Source organism: Acanthochromis polyacanthus, chromosome 10 (assembly GCF_021347895.1).
Source record: "Acanthochromis polyacanthus isolate Apoly-LR-REF ecotype Palm Island chromosome 10, KAUST_Apoly_ChrSc, whole genome shotgun sequence".
Lineage (NCBI taxonomy): Eukaryota > Metazoa > Chordata > Actinopteri > Pomacentridae > Acanthochromis > Acanthochromis polyacanthus.
Window position 1 is genome coordinate 12,199,281 of NC_067122.1, and position 24,237 is coordinate 12,223,517.

The 24,237-nt window shown below is 40.0% G+C and overlaps 1 protein-coding gene across 2 annotated transcripts in view; it reads left to right on the plus strand.

Annotated features, from left to right (window-relative positions):
* Positions 1-24,237, plus strand: part of atp8a1 (ATPase phospholipid transporting 8A1) — a 113,106-nt gene that overhangs the window by 31,480 nt on the left and 57,389 nt on the right. Inside the window, exons 3-15 of one of the 2 annotated variants that reach the window (XM_022199400.2) lie at positions 1,032-1,131; positions 2,699-2,797; positions 7,559-7,604; positions 7,806-7,846; positions 10,204-10,277; positions 11,562-11,631; positions 11,727-11,854; positions 12,652-12,763; positions 13,132-13,297; positions 16,179-16,306; positions 18,022-18,099; positions 18,212-18,300; positions 21,882-21,926. In XM_022199400.2, the coding sequence (XP_022055092.1) occupies positions 1,032-1,131; positions 2,699-2,797; positions 7,559-7,604; positions 7,806-7,846; positions 10,204-10,277; positions 11,562-11,631; positions 11,727-11,854; positions 12,652-12,763; positions 13,132-13,297; positions 16,179-16,306; positions 18,022-18,099; positions 18,212-18,300; positions 21,882-21,926 (1,176 nt within the window). The remainder of the gene's footprint in view (positions 1-1,031; positions 1,132-2,698; positions 2,798-7,558; positions 7,605-7,805; positions 7,847-10,203; positions 10,278-11,561; positions 11,632-11,726; positions 11,855-12,651; positions 12,764-13,131; positions 13,298-16,178; positions 16,307-18,021; positions 18,100-18,211; positions 18,301-21,881; positions 21,927-24,237) is intronic. The other variant, XM_022199402.2, reaches the window with a different exon arrangement.

A 24,237-nucleotide genomic window follows, 5' to 3' on the forward strand; every position in this document is an offset into this window, starting at 1 on the left:
CTAGTCCCTCAGTCTTTCGCCTTTCTGTCCGGCCGCGGGCTTCCTCTTTTGCCTCCAACTAAAGCTGTGATGTCATTCGTGACGTGGGTCATTAAAGGGTCTATATGTCTGCCGCCTGGTGACGTCATAATATGCCTATTAGATGAGTGAATTTACTCCCATCATAAACTCTGGGTCATACTGATGATTTTTCTCATTTACAGTTTGCCTTTATCTCTAACCATTTTCAAGTTACAACCTTTTGAAAAAATATCAAAACAGAATATTTTATTGAAAAAACTCTGGCGCCTAAATTAAGATTAGGTCAGCTGAAGTGAGTAGAAAAACTATGCTGTGGCATATTGGTCTGTCTGTATATACAGAAGTAAAGCAGGGTTATGGCTGATGTTGAACTCCATATGCTTGGTTGCCTTTAGACGAGTTAGAAGCCATATTCTCTGATAATCTGCTTGTATATGTTTGACGTCTTTTGTGTGCGTGTGAGTAAGCAAGTCATTGCCAGCAGCTTGGCAGACATCATGGTGTATATCTTCTCACAAAGTGGCTGTTCTGACTGGCCCTTTAACGCAGCTGTAAATCAGACTGCTGGAGGTCTGACTGTGGGGTTGTTGAGAGCTCCACCAACCTCAATTCACCACCATCGCCACCAACCCCGTAGCAACATAGCTCACATCTGCCAGGAGGTCTTTACGCCCCCTCTGCTGGCTCCCTTCGTCCTCCTAATTATTTTTTATGAGTCCACTGGTCTCTGCTGTTCATCAGCCTCTCACACAGATGCCCTACAGCACAAAGCATCTCTTGAAATGGGTGGACCGAGTGCCAAAGAGGTGGTAATTGAGAATGGATTTATATGACCAGAGTTATCTCAGTATGATGCCTCAACATGTGTTTATTTACAGGAGTCTTTCAATCTGATGTCATTTTGGAATCCTTTATGTCTGTGTTCTTATCACCAGATTTTGATAGCTAACATGTTGTTTTTTCTCCCTTGTCTCCTCACTCTCTTGCTCCACCTTTGATGCGGTCTTCAGCACGGCCAAATATAATGTCCTCACCTTCCTTCCTCGATTCCTCTACTCACAGTTCAGGAGGGCAGCCAACGCCTTCTTTCTCTTCATTGCACTCTTGCAGGTAAGATGCAGTGTTTTGTCATTTCTGTGCTTGTGTGACACATTAAAATACGAAGCTAACCGACTAACTACAAAATTAAAGTTAAATCACTGCTCTACTCACATTGAACGTTTTTCTCTATTGATGTGACCTAGACATCTCTATTCCTCGGTCATGTCTGTAATTTCATATGCACATAGACTCACTCACACAAACACATTCAGACACAATACTATATATATCCTGATAATGAATAATACATGTAATACTGCGCGTGCCTACTTTGAATAGAAAACTGCCTTTGCAGAGGCTGAACACACTAAAACTGGATATTGCATGCCTTGGAAATGCATGAGATATACTTTGCAGTGCCATGGATTACTGTTATTTGGTACCACTACACTGCAGTACAGAAACTGCATTGTACTTCAACACACACAAATATTCTAATGACTTAGAACCACAGAGAGGATAGCAGGGGTGACGTGAAAGTGTTTTGCATTGAATTTATTAAAGAAATAACCTTCTGCTGGGTGTTAAGTTTCAGTGTTCATCTGATTATGTTTTGATTTCAGCCCAACAACGGCCACATTTCTCATCATTACTGGCACTGCTTTGATTTAGCAGAACAAAGGCTTTCCAGCCTTAGGGTGTTTTGGAGTGGTTTACTTGTATAGGTCAATATTAATCCCTTTTAAGAACACTTAAAGCCTCAATGGCCAATTATTACTACACGATTCAAAGAAGTTTAAATCCATATCTCAAGCATTCAAAGCTTATCAGGAAAGATTAGGTAATGGAGAAAAGGAAGGCTCTGTAACACTCTGTTTCTGTCTTTACCTGCATTCATGCTGACAAGCTATCCCATGTTAACGAGAGCTCTGAGGATGGGAAAGGGCTTTATCCAGTGACCTTGAAGTAGCTGCTTTGAAAAGCAGCCAGTGTGAATCTTCATTACCTGCCCTGTCGATGTTGCGACCTTGAATAATACATCTATGCAGATGAGAAAGATGAGAGATCTATTTCATTCAAGTTTCCTTTGAGCAGTATAGCAGTGACTCTCCTGTGGCCCTGCTCGGCTTTAATTATGCTGGCATTTGACTTTTAATTTTAAAAAGCCTAAAGTAGCCAAATAATTAAACATTCAGTGGTAATGAGAGCATTCTAATCATACTAAGACAGTTATTTGTGCTGGTTGTACCTCAGACTTAGCATTTATTTTGAGTTGAATGTTGTTCACAAATTTGAAATGATGATAATTCATAGGTCTGGAACCAGGCCTTTGATACTGTTTGACACCAGCAAATGTTTGCCTATTTGTTATTCTTATTGTAAAGCTAAGTCAAGCTCGCAAATGAGCTGAAGAAAACATGACTAAAAAAAAACGATGTGTAGCGCAACATTTCTCCATTGGCCTCTGTCATCCTTTTGAGGAGTGCTAGCGAATGTATTGGGCAACATGAATGAACTGTGGCACAACCTTGTTGGGGAATACTGTCTTTTATTTTTGGCTGTTAAAGCACCCAAACCTTATTTCCAGAAATGAAATTGCCCAGATTTTACTGAACTGAACACGTGACTGTTTTAGCAAATTCCTGATGTGTCTCCCACTGGTCGCTGGACCACACTGGTGCCGCTGCTCTTCATCCTGGTGGTGGCTGCTGTTAAGGAGATCATTGAGGATCTGGTAAGACAAACCTCATATATTATTTGATGCTTTTATTTTTTTTGTGAAAAGTTTATGACTTGTTTTAACATGTTCGATTCATGGGAATTGTTACATCTCAGGGTTCAAACCAAGGTTTTTGTTACAATGCATACTAGCAATGTTTGATCTGGGTAGTTTTATAGACGATCGATTTTTAGAAAAGTACTTGGAATACTACACATTATATATAAGGAAATCTGTTCTCATCACTTTTTCTGATGGCATTGCACACGTTTGTACTACAGCTGCATTTTTTTTATCTTCAGGTGGCATTCCATCCTCTCATACACTCTCTTTTATCTGCCCTGAAAATACATGGAAGTTCTTCCAGTTGTCTTTATATGGTATTGTACGACCATATTTCAGTTAAAAAAAACAAACCGTATTTAATCTAACTAGTCCAGTAGTCTCTCCAAAATTTCACCAAACCATGGTTCATTTTGGTCCGGACCAAAACCACCTCTTTTTGTTGGACTAAGGTTGGTTGATCAGGGCCTGAGGGATGTTTTTACCACCTGCAAACTAAAAAAATGGAAAATGTGGACCAGATACGTTAAGTGTGAAAAGGACTTTTATTACTCTAAAGTATTTTCAGATTTTATGGCTTTAAGGACTCTAAACTGCACCCAAAATGATGATTGAAAGTGCAGCTTTTTTTTTTGAGTGTGTGAACACTTCTTCCAGTACAAAGGTTAGTCCAGAACCCTGCTTTGTCACAAATTGTACAAAAGTGTGTGTCATATGATTCTGTGTTAGAAGTACCTGAGAGCCACTGGCTGACCTAGAAAAAACACCATTACTGCAGGCATTAATACATGCCCATCAGCAAGACCCTGATTAAAAAAACATTAGGCAGTCAGCAACTATCAAAAGGCAATCAACATACTTTTGAAGGCCCACTTTGCATCTAGTTTACAGCAACCTTCACTTTACAGCTATTACTATTATGATCCTCAGTGACTGCAGACAATGTGACCATGTGTGTTGAAATTGTGAAGATAGTTCATTTTTAATCTAAACGTACCATTAAGTCAGAGTAAATGGAGTACATAAAGTGGAATCAAATTCTTCAAAAAAGTATTTTCCAGTAGAATAGGCCAGTAATCTTCATCTGAAGCGACATACCTTAACTGGAATAGATGGTGCTCCTGTACAGAGTATGGCAGGGCTTTTGTTTTCTCTCTTGCTGTACAGTGTGTCCTCTGAGTGCTGAACTGTTCCCTGTGAAGCAAAGAGGAGGCAGTGATGGTTATGTGACCACAGCAGGATCCTCCCCAACATATAGACACTCCATCAGACATAGACATGCATACACTCACACTCAGAGGTCGCAGCTGTGCCTACTGCACCCGGTGCACTCATTCAGTCAATTAACCTAGATACTGAATGCTCATATAGAAAGACAGTTAGTACTAACAAAACAACTGTCTTCCCTCGAGCAAGTCTGACCAGATGCATGAAAAAAGGCAGTGAAATTTATTAGGCTGAAATTAAATTCAAAATGCATGTGTTGTGGTGTTCACAAGACTCCGCTTAAGTCTGTCTGAACTAAGCGAGAGAATGTTGCATTCTACTGTATTGCAGTGACCCTGCAATGCGATCCTCTATGCAGGTCCCAGTGGACAGTTACTCTATACTATTAGCTTCTGTCTCGTGCTGAAGGGACCAGCGCAGCACTTTTTCTCCTGGCCTGTTGTGAAAAACATGGGAACAGAGTGGTGATGACTCCGTCTTTCTTGCTGAAGGTCACCTGCACACACGTCTGTTCCCTGTACTGTGCTGTCCCTCACAAGTTGACCTGACAGGGCAACATCGACCCCTAGCTTCATGATTCATGCACCATGGACACGCACTGCACAGCACGTACATTACCTTGTTGCTGGATGTCTCTGCTACATGAGACCCGGGCTGCTTGTTCAGAGTACTTCAGCTATCTTTGAGCTAAACGTATTCCCTAAACTAAAATGTAATGATGTTAATTATAGCTATGGTGTATCTTACAATAATATGCGGTGCACTTTTACTCAGTGGCAGTTTCTTAATCTTATAATCGAATTGAAAAGAAAACAGCAGTTGAAAGAACAAAACAAATCTTGTTGCAGCCCTTTTATGGTAAAATGACCTTTACTACTTCTTACATTTTCATTAGGTTTATGTTCAAGCTATGCAGGATAAGCAGGTTAATCAAGGTAACATTGCCGATGCTGCTTTTATCTTCCCCTGCTTTTATATTTCCCTTCCGTGGCTGTAGTCTACAGAGGCCTGATACTGCAGTATTTACGCATAACCTCTGCACACCACTCGCCTTCTACTGCGCTGTGATTACACACATCTAAATACAGAACATCTCCTTTTCTCCACATCCATCGGGACGGAGGGAGCCAAAGAGGCAGGGACAGCGAATTTGAGAGGAGTGAAAGGCAGGAAAAGTTGTGGCGTAACCGATACAAATACAGTTCAGCTCCTCCTACTTCTCTGAATAGAGGAAGGTCTTCACAGCCAGACCTAATAGTGTGGGTGAATGAAATTAGCTGACAGCTCTTGCACAGGGGATGATGAATGAGCTTTGTAAAGGTCTCTACTAGCAAACTTTTTCTGGGCATAGTGCAGCTGGTGAGAGACTGAAGCCATGTGACACAGCCAGCCTATTCATTAGACACTACAGCATGTTGCAGGAATATTAAATCAAATTTGGTTCAACTGGAGCCTGAAATGGAAGGGTGGCGAGTGGATGGCAGTAAGGAACAGACCGAATGCATCGGAAACGGATACACTGGAACGTAAAATAAGAGAAAGGTGGAAGAAAAAACCTATTGAGCAGATTCATTTGTTTGATAGTTTGAAGTTACTGACACTCAGAGGAACTTAGTCATGTTGATTTTGATGCTGTGCTGATAGCAGCTGTAATATTAAACACGATTTTGAGACTATAAGAAATTCTGTTCTCGAGAGAGGAAACCTATCAAATCTTTGTGATAGAAGCCACTTCATCTTTAGAATCTGTTTTCTCAGTGAAAACTCGAAGAATCAAAGAACAGCACAGAATGCCAAAAAAACAAAATTCTTTTTGTATTAAACTAAATTATAATTTCAGATTGGATCTTCTCTTCTTAGCAACAATGTCAATGGATATGTCCTCTCTTTGCTTATCAAGTAGAACACATGTAGCTATTTAAAACAAACAAAAACAAAACACTTATCATTTATATGAGATGGATGCTGCAACACATTATCACTCAGCGTGATGCTAGCTGACAAGCTGTCCCTTGGAATCAGCTGTTGAAATCACAGCTGATTGCATGACTGTTCAGCCAACAACAGGGACTTGAGGGAGGCAATGCTGATGATTTGTGCTTTGATGTGGTCGCACTATATGTATTATAGTTGGTATAGTTTGGTGGTAGATACTATGTGAGCTACTGTAAGGCTGCAACTAATGATGATGATGATATAAGAAATTTCAGAAAAAGAATCTAACAGTTTTAATTTTGTGTTCTTTTTCTTTCAGAACTAGAAAACTTGAGTCCCATATTGTGTTTTGTCATTTTAATAAAATGTTCAGCGTAAAATACTGCAAAGGGGTTTAATTGGCTGATAAACAGCACAAATCTGGTTGTTTCTGCTCATAACATTTGTCCATGATAAGCATTTGCCATAATACCATTATATGAACAGGGACTCTACTGTGACAATAAACACAATACACGAGGCACTTTCCAGCTGACCATAGTAACTTTGCTGCTCCTTCAGTACTCCACACCTCATAGCCTCTATAACACTTCACTGTGACTGCAGCAACATGCCGGTTCTTCTCTCACACACCAGGAGATACTCGCTTCATACAACAAACCTGCTTGTTTACGTCACCACATTCCTTAAAAAATGTACATGTTTGCCATGGCTGTACTAACCTCACTTGTGAGATAAATATGTATGTTATAAATGTATATTATGAATGCATCAATTCTTGTAATTATTCAGTGTGTTTACTGTGATAGTCAGAGATGGGTGGTGGAGGAAGTACTCTGACTCTTGACTTATTTAAAGTACTAATACTAATCAGTAAAAGATCTGCACTGAAAGTAGTACTTAGAGTAAAACTATGCAAGTTTAATCAGGAGAATTTACTATGCTATTTAAAGTAAAAATACTCAGTGCAGAAAATATTATAATACATTACTTCATATCAGTAGATCATTGTTACTATTTTTTTTTTTTTTTATTATAAAACAAGATTTTGCTGTTGTGGTAACTCAAACCACCTGAACCTCAAAGAATCAGGAAATCTGACTTAAGAACTGGAATTCATATAAATTCAGAATCGGAGGCATTAAAATACAAATGATACCCAACCTTATACAAAACTCTGCTTCACACAGTTGTGTAGTCCGTGTGAGAATATCCCTCCGCAGTCGATGCAAGTCTAGTCTTTCCTCAGCTTGTAACTGCAGACTTGGGTGGGTCCATGTCCCTCTCTGCTGCTGTAGTAAATGATGATATACTGTGTCAGCTTCTTCAGCCTATAAAATCAGAGAAGCGGAGGCTTTTGTAATCTAGGACAGTTAGTTTATATTTGATATGTTTCTTTCCTTTCTTGTTTGTGGAATAGTGTACTTCCAGGGTTTAGACCTGCAGCATTCTCCCTCATGTGTTCTGACTTGTTTTGGCTTGTTGCTTCTTCAATATTGGATTTCAGTTCATAGTTTGTGTGATGTGAATATTGGTCTGTTTTCCTTACAGAAACGTCACAACGCTGACAATGTTGTCAACAAAAAGGAATGTCAAGGTACTGAAAACACTTCCTCCTTCATTCTTCGTGTTGCAGAAAATCTACTGTTGTGTTTAGTGTAGTGTGGAAGTATTTGCATCGTCAACAAGCAGCTGAGACTTTCTAACCACTGTTCTGTCTCTTCATCTTTTTTTCCTTCATTGCTTCCTCTTTCTCTTTTACTGTAACTTCCCCCATCACTGTCATTACCCACCACAGTACTGAGGAATGGTGCCTGGGAGATTGTGCACTGGGAGAAGGTATGTACCCACAATGTGCCACCAATGGTCATTTTAACCAGTTTGCATTTTGTTCATCTGGAGCAGCAAGCATATCATTCATTCTTTCAGTACCTATTGAGCTGTCGTCACTTGTAGAAACCTCAGGCACACAACACACAGAGATAGAGTCTATGCACACATAATACACACTCTGACCCCTCTAGTATCCAGCCTAAACTAATTAATCCAGTAATCCATGTGGACGGTCATTAGAAGGCCATGCTGGAGGACAAACGGCCGCGTCCTCTCTTCCTTCATAATGAAACTTTTTCTGTTACTGTGGCTGGAACAGTTTGGCTAAAAGCAGAAGATGTGGAGAAAGAAGCATCATGCAGTGCAGAACGCTTGATTAATAATACTGCTCCTTCCATTAGAAGAAATATTCAGCATGTAGCAGTGCGGTATAAGCTCAATCTTTGTTTCTGCTGTTGTATTTATGAGACAGACTATACAGATCGATCTGTTACTTGAAGGAAATGTGGATTTGTTCTTCAGAACTAAATTAACAGCAGCATATTTAGCATCTGTAAACATGTTGCCACTTCAACGCCCAGGCTAATAACTGTACAACAATGGATATTTAATGTGTTAAGATGAGAAAACAAATACTCCTGCAGTTAGATGTACAGTTATGCATTAGTTATTGCAGAGAAAACCAAGTTACATCACATACTTGGACACAAAACAGCTAAAATAATGTGAGTATTACATAGTAGGTACTAAAGAATGGGCTGTAGGCTTTTTTGTATGATTCCATCATCTGTGTCTACTCTGATAATCAAAATATACTGTTACTGTACGGAAGAAAACATTCGAGTCATGCACTGAAATCATCACAGCAGGAAGGAAATCACTGTGCTGCTTGCTGATATGAGAAAGTCTCTTCCCTTTATACACATAAAAGATTCTTTAAAAAGCTGAGCTTTAAATAATTAATGCTTTTTGCATCTTCATCATGCATATTGTAAAAGCGGCCTCTGTCCCAAATTTCAGTTTGGTCTCCAAATTTCTTTAGTTATTCTTACTGGAAAGCTTGAATGAGGCCAAAGTGATTAACTTGTGTTTTGCTTTTTTTTGCCAAACATGTAGATCATAATTATTAGTAACGGTGTCGGTCTTAATGCTCTTGGAAGCAAAATTGTTTTATGTATTATGCATTTTGTGTAGCTGTAATATATTTTTGTAGAAATACAACGTTTGAGTATCGCATAGCTTATTTCAAATACAGTTTTCCTTTTTTGCTGAAGTCACTGAATGATTGAATCTGTGCTTGTACCTGCTTTGCAAAGTTCAGCTGTAATGGAAAGAAGACTCCAGCTGTTTTGTCAGTGTGTCTACTCACCAGTATTGTACCCTGTTTCGGCACTTCAATGCACTCACCTTTTTCCCTCCCAGCTGTGGATTTTTCCTCTAATGTTCAGCTCGTGTTTTCTTTTATGCTGTTTTATAGGCAACCCACAGCAGTAACCAGTTTATTTTCACAGGTTGAGGGGGGCGATATTATTAGAGTAAATGGCAGTGATTTCGTTCCTGCGGATGCTGTCATTTTATCATCCAGGTATTGGAGTCCACCCTGCTGCCAGGCTGTGGGGAACTTCTCCCTCTTTCTGCTTTTCTTGCTCTCAGCTCTCCCTAAAGAAGTGGTGGTTATATATTGCATCAACCCAGTACTGTATAGTAAAAGTGGTTTAAAATATCTTAATTTTGAAACTCTATCATAATACTGTTGCCAAAACATGACTTTAAATTTGAATTTGATATAATGCTCTGCAGCCATCACTTCCTTAGGTGGGTTGGTGGTAATGTGAATTTGAATTAGTTGACCAATCATATCGGCATAAACCTACCGACCTCCTTCACCTTTTCAAAAACCATTTGGACCCACTGTTAATAGTCAGCCAAGAGTGGTTCTCTACACACCTTTTAAAGATGTTTTTACTCTGGCTTCAGTGCATATTTTAGCCAGTTTCCCCCAAAATGCCGACTGGGAAGGCTGGATTGTATTAAAAAGAAATTCCTCAGCGGGCACAGCTTTCAAGCACAACCAGCAATTTCACTGTGATGTGTTTATCCAAATGGTTTTGTGAAAAGGAGAACAGATGACCAACCATACCTCTGATCACACAGGACTGATCATTGTGCTCTTCTCATCTCCCTAAAACTGAAACAATTGTCTCTCTCCTCTTATGTGTTTGCTGTTTGTCTATTTTTTTTCCAAATCTCCATCCCTCCTTTTTTTTACCCCCCTCTCATCCTCTCCTCTCCTGCCCCCTGTGCGAACTACTGCCACACCTCCTCTCTCTCGCCCCCTGCTGGTGTGTGGTTGGTAATATCAGGTGGCTGTTGGGGAAGTAGTCAGAGCTGCAAATGGGGATCACCTCCCGGCTGACCTCGTCATACTGTCGTCCAGGTCAGGAAACCAGCAACATTACCAACAAAACAGCGGTGGGAGAGATAGGGGCTGTGTTCCTACCGGGATGAGGAGTTTTAGCTCTCCTGACACACTTGAGGAAGAAAGGGGCCTGTGATTATTTTGGCAACAGCCAGATAGTGGAGTGGCACAGTCCAACAAGACCACATTCCTTTCCTTGTTTTCACTTTACTCTTTCTACTTGTGGTTTGGCAGTCATACTGTTGGCCGTTTTATACGGTGATTTTATTATGTTGTATTTTGTTTTACAACATAACATTTACCACAGACCACTTTAAATGTTTGGCTGAAACATCTAACACTGCTCAGAGTGAATGGAGACATCTAGTATTATAGATTATAGATTTTTTGTTTTGGGTGTGAACATATTTTCCATATTGTTGCCCTTGCATGGCTTGTATGGCACCCTGAATGCAACATTTTGAAGGCATGACAGTTTGCATGCAGTCATCTTCAAAGATGAAAAGGTTGATCCATCTTGGATTTAGTTTTAACTTTCCACAACACGTTGCTTCACTTCCTGGCCATCACAAAAGACCTCGGCTCATTTCCATGAAACAGAGCTCTCACTCGATGGCTAATAGCAGCAGATTTCAAACCTCTCACCGATTGTGGTAGGGCTTCAGTGTCTTAAGTATGGAAAAAATACTCCATTAAAGGAGTAGCTAACCAGCGACCCAGCTGGTTAGCTACCGGCATGCTCTAACTCTTTGTCCCTGTGTCCAGAGTCTGCCAGAGGCCTGTTTGTCTGCATTGTTTGTTGTGCTTGGTATGCCTTCGTGCTCATGTTACCCCACTCTGATATTTGCTCTCTCTCTCTGCTTTCTGACCCTTTGCGGTGTATTTTAGCTCTTCTTGAGTGACGGTTAAGCTCAGGGGCAGCACCAAACAAAGATGTTATATCTGTCCTAAGGATGTTCACTGTGCACTAAATACATAACTTTATAAAACAATTTAGTTTTGTGTTCCTGAGTCTTTTTGGCTGACATCTTTGTTTGCAGTGCTTTAGTCTTCTGCTATTGTTCTTGTAGCCCCTTTCTCGGTCACATTTAGTGTGTAATTAACCAGCAGAGGTTGAATTTACAGTGACTATTATAGTATATAATCAGTACTCTCTACTTTATGCTGTGCAATATTATATAAAGTTATGATTATTTAAAACAATGAAAAGCTGAGGTTAGATGTACTGCTGTAAATCACCAAGTAGCAGTCTTTTTATTGTGATATTTCTACAAGTGTCTGTATCCTCTCCCTCCGCAACAGTGAACCACAAGGTATGTGCTACATTGAAACATCGAACTTGGATGGAGAAACAAACCTTAAAATCAGACAGGTGATTTTCCTTTTTTAGTCCATCTTTGTTCAAGTTACTGTCCAAACAATGTGAACTTAAAAGTGACAGTAACGTTGCTTTAATTACACGAACAGGGCCTCCAGATGACTGCGGACATAAAGGAAATTGACAGCCTGATGCGTCTGTCTGGGCGGATGGAGTGTGAAAGCCCAAACCGCCATCTGTACGAGTTTGTTGGGAACATCCGCCTGGATGGACACAGGTGGGCTCAGTTGTAGAGCTTGATGCCTGGCTCCCTGCCTCTATTACCAACTCAATAGCCCATTAACCAGGAGCAGAGCCAGTAGCAGGGCATTATGAGGTTTTAGGGAATATTTAATCTTTCAGCTAAACAAATAAAAGGACCTGCTTCAGTGACAGTTAATGACATTTGTTTGAAGGCTTTGCTATTGTCAAGAAAATGCATTTCCATCTGTATGGCTGCAATTAGGACATTAGGACATCATGACTTGATTCTAGGAGTCTGGCGCAATAAAGCTCTCTTGAATGCTTTTACTGGGTGTTACATTTGACTTTTAGGGGATTTACAGTTTTGATGTACCACATTTCCATATTAATCTTTCTGCAAACTCTGTTTTATTTGTCTAAATAACATGTATGTTAGCTTGCAAATGTAAAAATGCAGCATAATATAGACAGAGGCTAATATTTTGACTGGTTGTTTTTGAAATATTGTTGACATGAACACAATACTAATGACCTAGTTTGTGATGATGTGCTCTGTGTAGTTGAAACCTGTCGATACACATGACTTAGTGCTGTTACATTGATTATTGGTTTTTGTCGGTATTGGCATATTTATCAATAAGGAATCAGGAAGTTTTACATTAAATCAATGGTTGTATGTAAGGTCAACTACAAAATCAATTGTTTAATTTAAGGTCAGGACTTGCATCAATGGTTGTATGAAAAGTCAAGACTTGCATTAGTGGACGTGCTGATTCAGTGTGAGATGGGAGGATGTTTCAGCACTAATGGCAGTGATGTTTTTTAATCCAGCACGGTGCCACTGGGTCCAGACCAGATCTTACTGAGAGGAGCCCAGCTGAGGAACACTCAGTGGGTCCATGGTGTGGTGGTCTACACAGGACATGACACAAAGCTCATGCAGGTAAAGCATTTTTATTATAGTATTTACTGTAATAAATGCTATCACAAATGGAGAACAAACAAAAGCAGTATTTTTTTCTCTTTTGGTGCTAATGTAACGACACTAACAGGTTATGCAGCCAAATGTGTTTAACTAATTGTTAAATTCTTGCAATATAACAAGCTATGTCAGGCTGAAGGCTTTTATGTCACCACACCTTACTATGCTTTCTCAGTAGGTATTCAGACATTTCATGCTCCAGAAGTTGTTCAAAGGTTTAGATAAATGACATTTTCTTTGCTGTCACAGAACAGAAAGGGAACTCCACCATTTGTTGTTGTTGTTCTTTTTTTTTTTAAACCACAACTGTCTTGTCATGTGTTGCCCAGAATTCCACACGGCCTCCTCTGAAGCTGTCCAACGTGGAGCGTATCACCAACTTTCAGATCCTTGTGCTGTTTGGCTGCCTGCTGGCCATCTCTCTGGTCTGCTCCATCGGCCAAACCATCTGGAAGTACCAGTACGGCAATGATGCCTGGTACATGGACCTCAACTGTAAGAGTCCCAGCAGCCCACGCTGCACATCTTATTCCACACATTTTGTCTCACTTGTTCATATCAGCTTATTTCTTTGTCATTTTAAGTTCTTAAATGCTGGTATGTGTCGTGTCGTTTTTATGTTGCCTCAGTTAAACAATGTTTCGCGTTACAAGTGAAATATGTGGCAATGTGGGAATAAGTGAATTCCCTGTTAACTGAGAAAAGACAGCCGTGACATGCATAAATGTGTTGTGAATGAGTCTGATTGAAAAAGAAATGGTTGAATATCACTGCGCTGCTGTACTTTTTTGTTCCTTTCTAATGTTCTGTTTGATTTTGTTGTTTTCTTTGTTGTCGTTTTTTTTAACAGCTCCAGGTAACAACCATTTAAAAGCCTTGGCCATCCGTGAATGACCCTCCCTTACTAACCCTTTACTGAAGCTGTGCCTATGCTAAGCAAATGAAGCCCCCTACCCTCGTCCCCTATATGGTTGCCCTACTTTGTATGGGCCCATGCCATGGACAAGCACATACCAGGGATCCAACAATAGGTTTTTCCCCTCCAGCTCTTATACCTTCGTCTAGTTATTTTCAGTGCCTGATGAAAACAGTGTCTCACTTTTCCTCCATTTTTTTGTGCCACGTTAAACGCTTTGCAGTTCCCAAGCTTCAGACCGTCATTTTTTTCCCCCCTCTATTTATTTATTTATTTTTTACAAGAAATGAATAGCAGCTTTTACTTTGACTGCAAGGGAGATGAGGTTGTGCTCAGGAAGCTTTTCATAGCAGGAGGCTTATACGTGTTTATTGCTCGAACACAACATGTGGCGCAACCCGAGGGGCACGAGCTGACATTTTCTAAATGCCTCTGCCGCCTTCTTTTCTTGTGTGGATTTTTCAAAGGACAGACAGAGAGGGGAGGGGGAGAGGTAAAAACCTGCTTAGTTTTTACATGTATTCTCCAACCCATCATTGAAAATGCCTCTGTTTTAAGTTACTATTACAAACATGAACCCCAATGCAAAATAAAGGCGCAGTTTCTGACATTTGGTCTGTTGTGATGAAGCTCTGAACCTGGTATGCAAAGTGATTATCGTGACACTCTGGCCATTACTCTGTACCCTGATAGGCCTGTGTAGGAGAGGTTGTGCCCTGGTCAGTTTAAGCTTGCATTACAACTTACACTTTCCCTTTTGATGAGATGTTGCATTGGCTTCTACTGTTTGTTTTTTTTTTTTTGTAAGGGTTTTAATATCGTCCTAAGTGTCATTAAAACTCACATCTAAAAGACCCCTGTATCAAACTGGTGAGGGGAGCGTAAGTTATAAAGCAAGCGTCCATCTTGAGACTGATTTTACTTCCATAAGGAGCCGTTGAGACTCTGTCCAGTGCATATTGTCCAACCTGTGACAAAAGAGAGCGGTGGGGAGATTGTCACATCTTAAACATTCGATGTAATTTCCTAAATTATTACAACTTCACTCACTCATGCAGACAGGTGCAGTAGAGTCTGTTTTAGTCAGCCGCACGTCACACAAGCTCATGTGTCACTGAAGGCTTTAATAACACATGCCAGACACACATACATTGTGACAACTTAATGAATGCAGCCTCTGAGTGCTAAAATGTATGCTTATTTATTTTGCACTCGTGTGAGCAGCCACAGCTTGCTCAGTGAGCACAGTTAGTTTTTGTAGATGGCTGTGTACTTATCACCATATTACTGAATTAATGCACAGTATCTCTGCAAACTGCTGCTGTCTTAACTGACAGCGTGGCGAAAACATTTGTCCCACTTCTGCTTTTAGCATGAAGGGATGTGGTTTTGTCACCCTAATGTAGACGGGCCATACAAACATGAGTAGTTCAACAATAACAACAATTCATAGTCACATTTCTGTGAATTTAGAAATGTTTTTCACATTCACTTGCTTCAATAAACAAAGTTAAAATATGTATGTCACCTGTGCATGTCCTGGTTTGCTATGGTTTGATAGTTTCTCTAATGGCTCCCCACTGGTCCAACCCAGTGTCACTCTCTCATCTACTAGCAGCATTTCTGCGTAACATAATGAGCTGGCTTCTAGAAATGAGTGAAATGAGGTGATGTGGTGATCATCATTAACACCCAAACTTTGTCGCTGACATAATCCACCCACTCTTTTCCACTGCTTGCTGGTTGAGAATGTGCTATGGACTGAATCTCCCTCCTTTGTCTTGAGAGCATCCGATACGTTTGTCTTCCCCCCCACTTCTGAAAAAGTGCTCCCTCCTATATGTGTTGTTGTAGCAGTAGCTTCCATTCTGCCACTTTCTTTGTGCCATTCAGCTTTTTGGTTTGCAATTGTTCTGTCATGGGGAAGGGCTGGCCCTCTCAACCGCAATGCTAAGATCAAGGCTTGGGTTGAGGAAGGTAACATTTGCAACTCTGCAAGCTGAGGAAAGGTAAATCACATCCCTCCTGTTTTCATGTTTGGTGTCAGTGGGCTTACATGTTGATCATTGCCAATTGTTTGGGGCTTCGGGGGAACCAACATCATTTTGCATAGTGCTTTGTGGAATTCATTGCCTGGATCATGCTGGATGCCAAGGCTGCTGCTGTGACACTAATGACATTTGAGATACTTCAGTCCCTGTTCGCTACTTTGAAATCTTTGGGACATTAAATTGGATTGCTAATCGGTTGAGTTGTAAGAGGATGAGGTTGGGTGGAAGAAATGGTTAATTCCAGCTAATGCATGACATTAGCCCAAAACATTCTCTGTATTGGGATAATGTTAATAATTGGCTGGAAGTAGCTTTGGGCATTTTCATTTAACTAACTGATATTTGCCAATCAGCACTGACGAGTCTCCTGTGTATCACTTCCCTTTGTCCAAAACTCATCCCCTGATAGATGGCGGCGCGGCTAACTTTGGCCTCAACTTCCTCACCTTCATTATCCTGTTCAACAACCTGATACCTATCAGTCTCCTGGTCACACTGGAGGTTATCAAGTTCATCCAAGCCTTTTTCATCAACTGGGTGAGTTGAAGCTAGCTTGTAGACTGGAATTGAACTAAATTTTGATTTTTTTTTTTTATTTTTTTTTTGTGGTGTGACTTTCAGAAGAAAAGCAATGATTAGATGTATTTAACTCTGTTTCCATACTTTCCAGAAAGTAATATGTCCAAGAGTACATGTAGTGTGCTATATTATTGCAGGCTTTGAGCACAAAATGTCTTAGAGGAAAATGTTTTTAGCACAGTTAATTGCTACATACACACAAGCAAGATGGGTGGAGAGTGTTTATACATAGCACACTACACTGCTGTAATCAGTGTTAACACTGGATCAAATTATGTTTTTGTCAAATGGGAGATGGTAGTGAGCCCCCACAGTTATCATGCACTACAGTGCAGAACATTTTAGCCTCTTCACAGCTCTTGCCGCTCTCTTTAGCATTGTTTCAAGATACCGCTGGTTTTTCATCAAACCTGAAAAAATAAACCCTGTGCAGTCCATACTCGGCACCAGAATGAGGACAGATGAGTTTAGTAACTAGTTGGTGAACATAAATGAGCAAAGTCTCTCTGGTCGTGGATTTAACCCTTAAAAAAATGTATCTTTGTGTTTCAAGGATAGACATTCAGAAGGCTTTTTCCATGAAAATGATCCTTTCATGCCTTAAGATGACTTTCATTTAACTCTTCACCGTTGCCTCCTGTAGAATGGGTGGATCTGCTTAGTCTCAGTCTTTCTTGAGCTCACTAGCTAACCTACACCTTTGCTCATATGCAGCAAAACTCCTCTACGCTACGTAATGGCAAGTTGGACTACTGGTTAATTCACCCATTCATGTTTGAATCAGAAACTGATCCTAAAGAAGAATCCTGTTGTGGAAATTCTCACCCTGCAAGTTGACAGGATTGGATTCTAAAGTGTGGTGCTTATGAAACATCAGAATACTTAATCTGTGCCTTGCCATGGTGTTGACCTCTTATTTTGCTCATGATGCATCTTCCAGCATATGAAAACACCAGATTGACATGTTACCAAAGAAACAAATCTGATTGTCACCATGGGCATGACTCTAAATGAATGTTTGTTTCCCCATAGCTGTGTTGAAAAGTCTGTTTGATAATCATGCGCCATGTCACCTCTATTACTGTTGTTTTCACAACTTGATGCATTGCCTCAAAGAAACCAAATCCTGAGTGCAGCAGGGTTAAGAACTAGATGTAAACAATTATCTAAATAAAATGATGATGTACAAGTAGCATAGCATTGCTTTTACTAAATATTTTTAAGTAAACGACATGTGTTCATATCTGTAAAGACTGTAGAGAAGCCAAAAAACATATTTTGAAGCACCAAGAAAATACCACACTTACATGTACTTCGTAACTAGGTCAACCCCACCACATATCTCAGCCGAGGAATCATACAGTTTTTTGCCCAAAGTTATTCTCAGCCCCTTTTATTCATTAAAATTTAAATGAAACCCTGGCAAGTAATTTTTAGCAACATTTAGGGCAGTTCTCAGTTGGTTTCTCTTCCCGCAACTCCAGTTGGTTCAGTATTTTCTTAAGGGCATAGTGACCATTGGGAGTGAAGTGAAGCATCAGTTGTTTGGGTTATTTTTTTGTTTTTACTGTCAGCAATGATGTGAAATAAACTTTGATGAAAACTTCTATTGCACCAGAATTTCTGTTTCTTAAGTAATGTTACACTTCAAGTTCTTCTTTTATTGATTTCAGGACACAGATATGCTCTATGAGCCCACAAACACCCCTGCCATGGCCCGCACCTCCAACCTGAATGAAGAACTAGGCCAGGTAAACAATGCAGTTCAAATTATATGTTCTAACCTTTACTTGAAACATCTCTCACATTTTGGATAAGTTGTATGTTTGTGAAGCATTCATTTGTGCGTCTCTGTCCGAACAGGTGAAATACATTTTCTCTGACAAGACCGGAACTCTGACCTGCAACGTAATGCAGTTCAAGAAGTGCACCATTGCCGGTGTGGCCTATGGGTATGTTCCATTTTTCTCACCCCCCACTCCTCCCTTCTAGCATCCTCAACCGTTGCCTCCCCCATCACCTTCATTAAATGCCGAGTGTGCATCATAGTACATCTGGCGTGTCTCTCTCCTCCCCTTGCCTCCTCATTAGCAGCTGCATCAGTGCTCCTCTCAACAGAAACTATAAATAAAAGGCAGACAGACATTTGCAAGCAAAGGCACTTTACACTCTCCTTCGCAGGCTCTCGTCCATCGTCTGTCATGTTGGAGGTGTTTGTGAAAACTGGCTGTACCTCTCAGTATTCTCTCTCTCCGCGGCGCCGAGGACAGTGACGAGTTTGTTTCACACAGTGTCCTATTATAAACACAGGGATTTAGGCAAAATTCACACTTCACAAGAATTTACTTTTTCCCTCAGCTCCACTGGGGGGGAAAAAAGCGTGTTCAGTTGCATCTTAACATTTGATCGAATCAGCGCTAATGCTATTCATCCCTCGTTTTATTTTCGTGCATAGATAATTAAACTCAGTGGGTGCAAAACAAGTGGGAGAGAAGAGCGTCTTCACAGAACCACTGCAAGTGCAGACGTGACAGTACATGATTAATCCCATTACGATTCAATTAATAGGATGATTGATGAAGTGCAGACTGAAGGAAGAAAGACGGTATTTTATCAGGAGTTCTTTGTGGTTTCATTAGGCTGTGATTGTGAGCTCAGTGAAGATGCTGACAACTTGTCATTGTTGGGTCAGCAACACAAAGTCACTCTGAAGTAGTTATGATGTACATGTTGATGATGTGATGCCTCCTAAATCATTGTGGATTTTCTTTAACTGCTTCAGATGCTGCTTAAATGCACATGTGACATATCTGGAGTGTAATATTTTGGGCTGCAAAATGTTTTTCTTTTTCTTTTTTGTCTTTTTAATAGTTAGAAATGGGTCAAGTCTGCTGGTCATCAGGGACGAACGCTGACTGAAGTTCAGCAGCAGCCTGTCCTTCGTTCATCCTAAGTAAAGATGTTTTTCTTTGATACTCTGAAACGAGGACTCCCTCTTATGCAACTGATAAATATGGATGAGTTTTTCATAGCAGGAGGGAAGTAGACAGGTTCTAATGAGGCGAGGCTTTTTTTGATGATGCCAACGTTTGGCCGGTTCTCGTCTCCTTTTTCTTCTGGGTTTCCAAAAATAAGAATTTGGAGATTCAAACACTGTTGACAGGTCATTTTTCAGTCTTCATAATCCACCTGACAATGACAACGCAAACCGTAAACAAATCTAATGCTCTGTGTCCATTTACCAAGATTACTCTCCTTCTGAAGAATATCTGATCAATTATATAAAAAAAAAATTTAAATGAGTTTTATCTCATGAAAAATCTTAATATATATTTTTTCTCTCAGTATTTCTTCATATTGGTCAGGAAATTATCAAGCATTAATGTATCCTCAGGTATGTGTTTTTGTTCTGTGATAAATTAATTGAAATGCCTTTAGTCTTTCCTGAAGTGGGTGTTATTTTAATACTGCCCCAACAGAGCAGAACAAATGTGTTATTGTTGCATTGACCCATCAGGAAAATGGTTTGATACGCTTGAAGCTATTTGAACATTGTTGAACAGTTTGATAACTGGTCCTTCTTTCTTGTTTCTATCATAGATGCATTCAGCTGTCTGCTTGCCTTAGGTTAACCATGAAATATGGATAAAAGTAGTTAGGAGGTAGATATTTAAACTTTAAATTCTGCACTAAAGATAGCTGAATTTTTTAGTGCTGTTTTTACGAATGTCACGCTACATCTAGATGCAGTAGTAATATTGTACCAAATAAGAGATTATTTTAGAATAGAGATAAAAACATTGCATATTTTAATACAAATGACTGAACAAGCATGTGTATAGTACTTACTCTGGAGCGTGACTTGTAATTTGGTTCCAGCACACACACAGAAAGCCCCCCCTGACACTGCCGCCTGCATGTGTTCCTCACCACAAATTAAGTGCTGCTGTAATTAATAAAGCCATCCCCAAGGGTGTAGACATTAATTAATTCCACTGGATTGGAGTCCAAATCTGAAGGAGAGACGGTGTTTAGGTTAGAACTGCTCCCACAATCCTCCTGGTTGTTATTTGAAAAGGAAAGCATGAAAGCATATTTTGTTTAGATGCACTCAAATGACAAAACTCACAAAAATATGTTTTGTTTTGTTTTTTTTAAATAGTAGATTTTTGTCTGAGATTTTTCTGTTTCCCAGTAGAAATGTACATCAGCTATACCTGGTGAGTCAAATATTCGTCTGCTTACAGACAGATAATCACAACGTTTCTTTACTGAAGGTAAAGAAGAGCAGACGGCTCTACAGAGTGAATAAAACTGAGTCTGAATCAAATGAAGAACTGTAATGTTCAGTGGAGCACGTCGTCTGGTCGGCTACACTCCTCACAGTTAACAAAATCCTGCACTGCAGTTACTTGGAGCGGAGATGTCAAAACCACTTGGTGCCTTATTTTTGAACAGAGTGCTCTCTGACCACCTTTTATTTTTAACAGTGTTTTTATTTTATGTCTACATAAATTGATAACCATGAAAATATACACAGCATGCTAACAGCCAACACGTTTCTGCTACTGTCATGTTGCATTATTATTCATTAGAATTATTTAAATCTGACTGTTTTTTTTTGTTGGATTGGCTGGAGTCATAGTTGATTAAAAACATAGTCGTCCCATTGTTTTACGTGCGTCCAGTTTTCTTTTGATCAGCTTAACAAGGAGTCTGCTGAGCTTTCTGGAGGAATTCTGCTTCTGCCTCAGTCAAACTGAAGTCACACGGAATTAGTTTGTACCAGTCACATTTCAGATTTTACTGCATGAGGCTTGGTACAGATATAATTGAGGATTTTAGTGGTAAATTGACTTCTTTCGTTGAGAGACTTTATAATAAAAGTTGACTGGCATTTGACAATCATGCACAACTCAATTTAAAAAAAAAAAAAAAAAGAACAGCATCCAATATAATGAGCTTTAAATATCTTTATTACAAGGGAAGATTAAATTGTATCAGCTTAAATAAATTTTCACAAAAATTAAAGATTTCCATTGTTACTAATGACTTAACACTAAATGTGAGTGTATATCTCCTTACTAAACAATAGTAATGAATATTATAGTTACTGTTTCAATAACAGACTATACTGAGTCAACAGGGAGCCTACTAGCACCACAAAAGCTAAATCTATTTTTTTAATGAATCCATGCTAAACTCAAAATATAAAAATCGAAAGTTGTGGCTCTGTAGCTAAACTAACTGACTGCTGGTGGTATGGATTTTTGGCAGTGGAGTGAATTTCAACCTTTCAGCTTTTAAATATTCCTTTAGAGAGTAAGACATTAGAGGGCCTGCTGTAATCACCCCTGTCAACCTCTAACCCCAACACCTTGGCTAAAGTCCCTCCTTGCATCTGACCTACCATACTCTAACACCAACAATCCCATTTTAATTCAAATCCTGGCATCTGCACATTCACAGCACATGTTAAAAACAAGGACTTTGTCAACAAGATGCTCTTTGTTCTCCACCTTCGCTCCAACAGTCACGTCCCTGAGGCTGACGAGGGTAGTTTTGCGGAGGACGACTGGTAAGATGATGGGTGTGAAATGATGGTCGTCTTTTTTTTCGCTCTCCGCTTCTGTGATGTATTAGTGCTGCCTTGCCTTGTGGAAACTGTGACTTTGAGCACAATACCTCAGTGTGTGTTTTGTTTTGTTTTTCTTTGTGCGTTCAGTACTCTTGGGACGTGTTGTATGTGACTGTGGCCCCTTGATTCACTGTGTCTAACTGTTGATGTGAAAGGACAGCCTTAAACAAATGGTGCAGTATTTGTTGTATATATTTGTGGCTCATTACTGTATCAGAATTAACATTCAGTCATCAGTATTTAAGTGTTGTGGCTTTCTAACAGGCACGCGTTCATGAGCAGGTTTGATACATGAAACCTTCCAGTGTTGACTGTGTGTCGTGTCGAGGCTGAAGCTGTGCAGTACATTCCTCTGTTCCCCAGTTAACATCAAGCTAACTTTGGAGGTGGTAGCTACACACCCACTTATTCTTTGTCTCTCTCACACACACAGAACGCACGCACACAGTCCTACTTCTGAGATCCATCTGCTACAGGGTTTAGATCTGCAGTAACAGCATGGGCGTGTCTCATCCATTTTGCATGGGGGATTGGAGCCTGTTTGTTAATGCCTATTATGCCAAAATGTCGAGTCTTGCTGCTTTAAAAGGCGTTGCCAGCTCTCATGAAAGCATGTCTCTTCAAGTCGCTATTTTCTGCTCTTTGAAACAACTGTTAGATGGTTTTCTTGTACACAGGAGATACAGGAATAACTGAACTATTGAGTGTGTTATGTAGGTTAAAGAAAACATCACTAAATTCGACCCATTAAAACCAAGCTTGTGAGTCTAGAGTCAAAGTTTTAAGTTTATCATTTCCTCCTCTTTCCTGCAACAGGACAGTGCAGGTTTGATCTGGAACTGGTTCCTGTTTATTGACTGTGAACAGCCAGCACCCTTGTTCCCATAGTGACAGGACCTCTGTGTGCTGGCAGATAATCAATATCTGACCGTCCTCCTCGCCCAGCCTCGTGCCTCACAAATTTCATCAAGGCAATTGATGAGGCGATCTACGCTGCTGCTGCTGTAGAGAGAGGCTCAGACCTTCCTTCCCTTTACGAGGCTTAGAAACGGTCATACTGACACTATAGCTCTTCTGACAAAAAAAAAAAACATGTTCATTCTTTGTGGCAGAGTTTGCTCATGTTTTTATATATCACATGAGCACCTGCGTTTGGAAATGAGGCATGATTGAACCAGTTGCATTCTGTATACTTTACAGTTTGATATGCAAAGCTTAAAACCTAAGTCTATTCATTAGAAATATTTGTCCTCGTTTTTGTAAATGGAGCATTTAGAAAGGCAGACTTTGTTTTTCAATTTCTCCATGACATTTCAATAACGCCTGTGAGTGTGATAAATCTCCCTAACCTCCAGTGCATCCAGTAGGTGTAACACGGTATCGACTGCAGTCTTGCTGTTTAATTGCATTGCTGTCTTTTTCCTATATTTTCCTTCCTCCGGACTTCTATTTTCTGTGCAGTAGATGGGAGTATTACTGGGCGGCTGGCTGGTTGGCTCTCAGGGACAGCATATCCTGTGGGATTAGAAAGACTTATGGTTGCTAATAGCAGCCTGAGTAACATTTCTATCAAGCCCCAATGCTACGGACAAAGCTGCTGTCTGCCTGATCTATAGGACTCTGTTTATCACAGAATCATGAATCGATCCCCGCTGGATAGGCAGCAAGCCACTTGCGGCTACATACAAAATCACTGCCCTAAGCCACTGTTACAGGGATAAAAACTTCCTTTCTTTCATTAATGAAAAGTCCTCTGCAATCCAAATCGTCTTTTTTCCAGTTCAGCACGACCTTCTGCTGTTGATGAAAGATCTGTATTTTTTTGGTTTTGCCATATTCCTAATGGACTTCAAGATATTGAATTATGTTGCATCTTGCCAGAAATAAAAAAGTATTTCTGGTACAAGAGACTAATTGTGTTTCCAGTAATTTATTAGGGCTTGGCTTTGATTAGTGTGTGAGTAATGTGGTCTGTTTCAGCTGCCAGAAATTCAGCCTGTCTGCTGTCCCTGTAAGCAGTTCCTCATGCATTGTTTCATTTCCAAAGCAAAGGGGAGCACCATTTATTATTTATGGAAATGACTTGAGTGAATATGATATATATACGGGATAATGAATAAATGTATGAGCTTGAATTCTTTGTGCATTGGTAAGTAATAATGTCCCATTTCAGGACACTGCTTTTTCAAAGGATGATCTACTTGTGCCAGCGTGGACAGAATCCCAAACAGTCTCACTGTACATCACATTA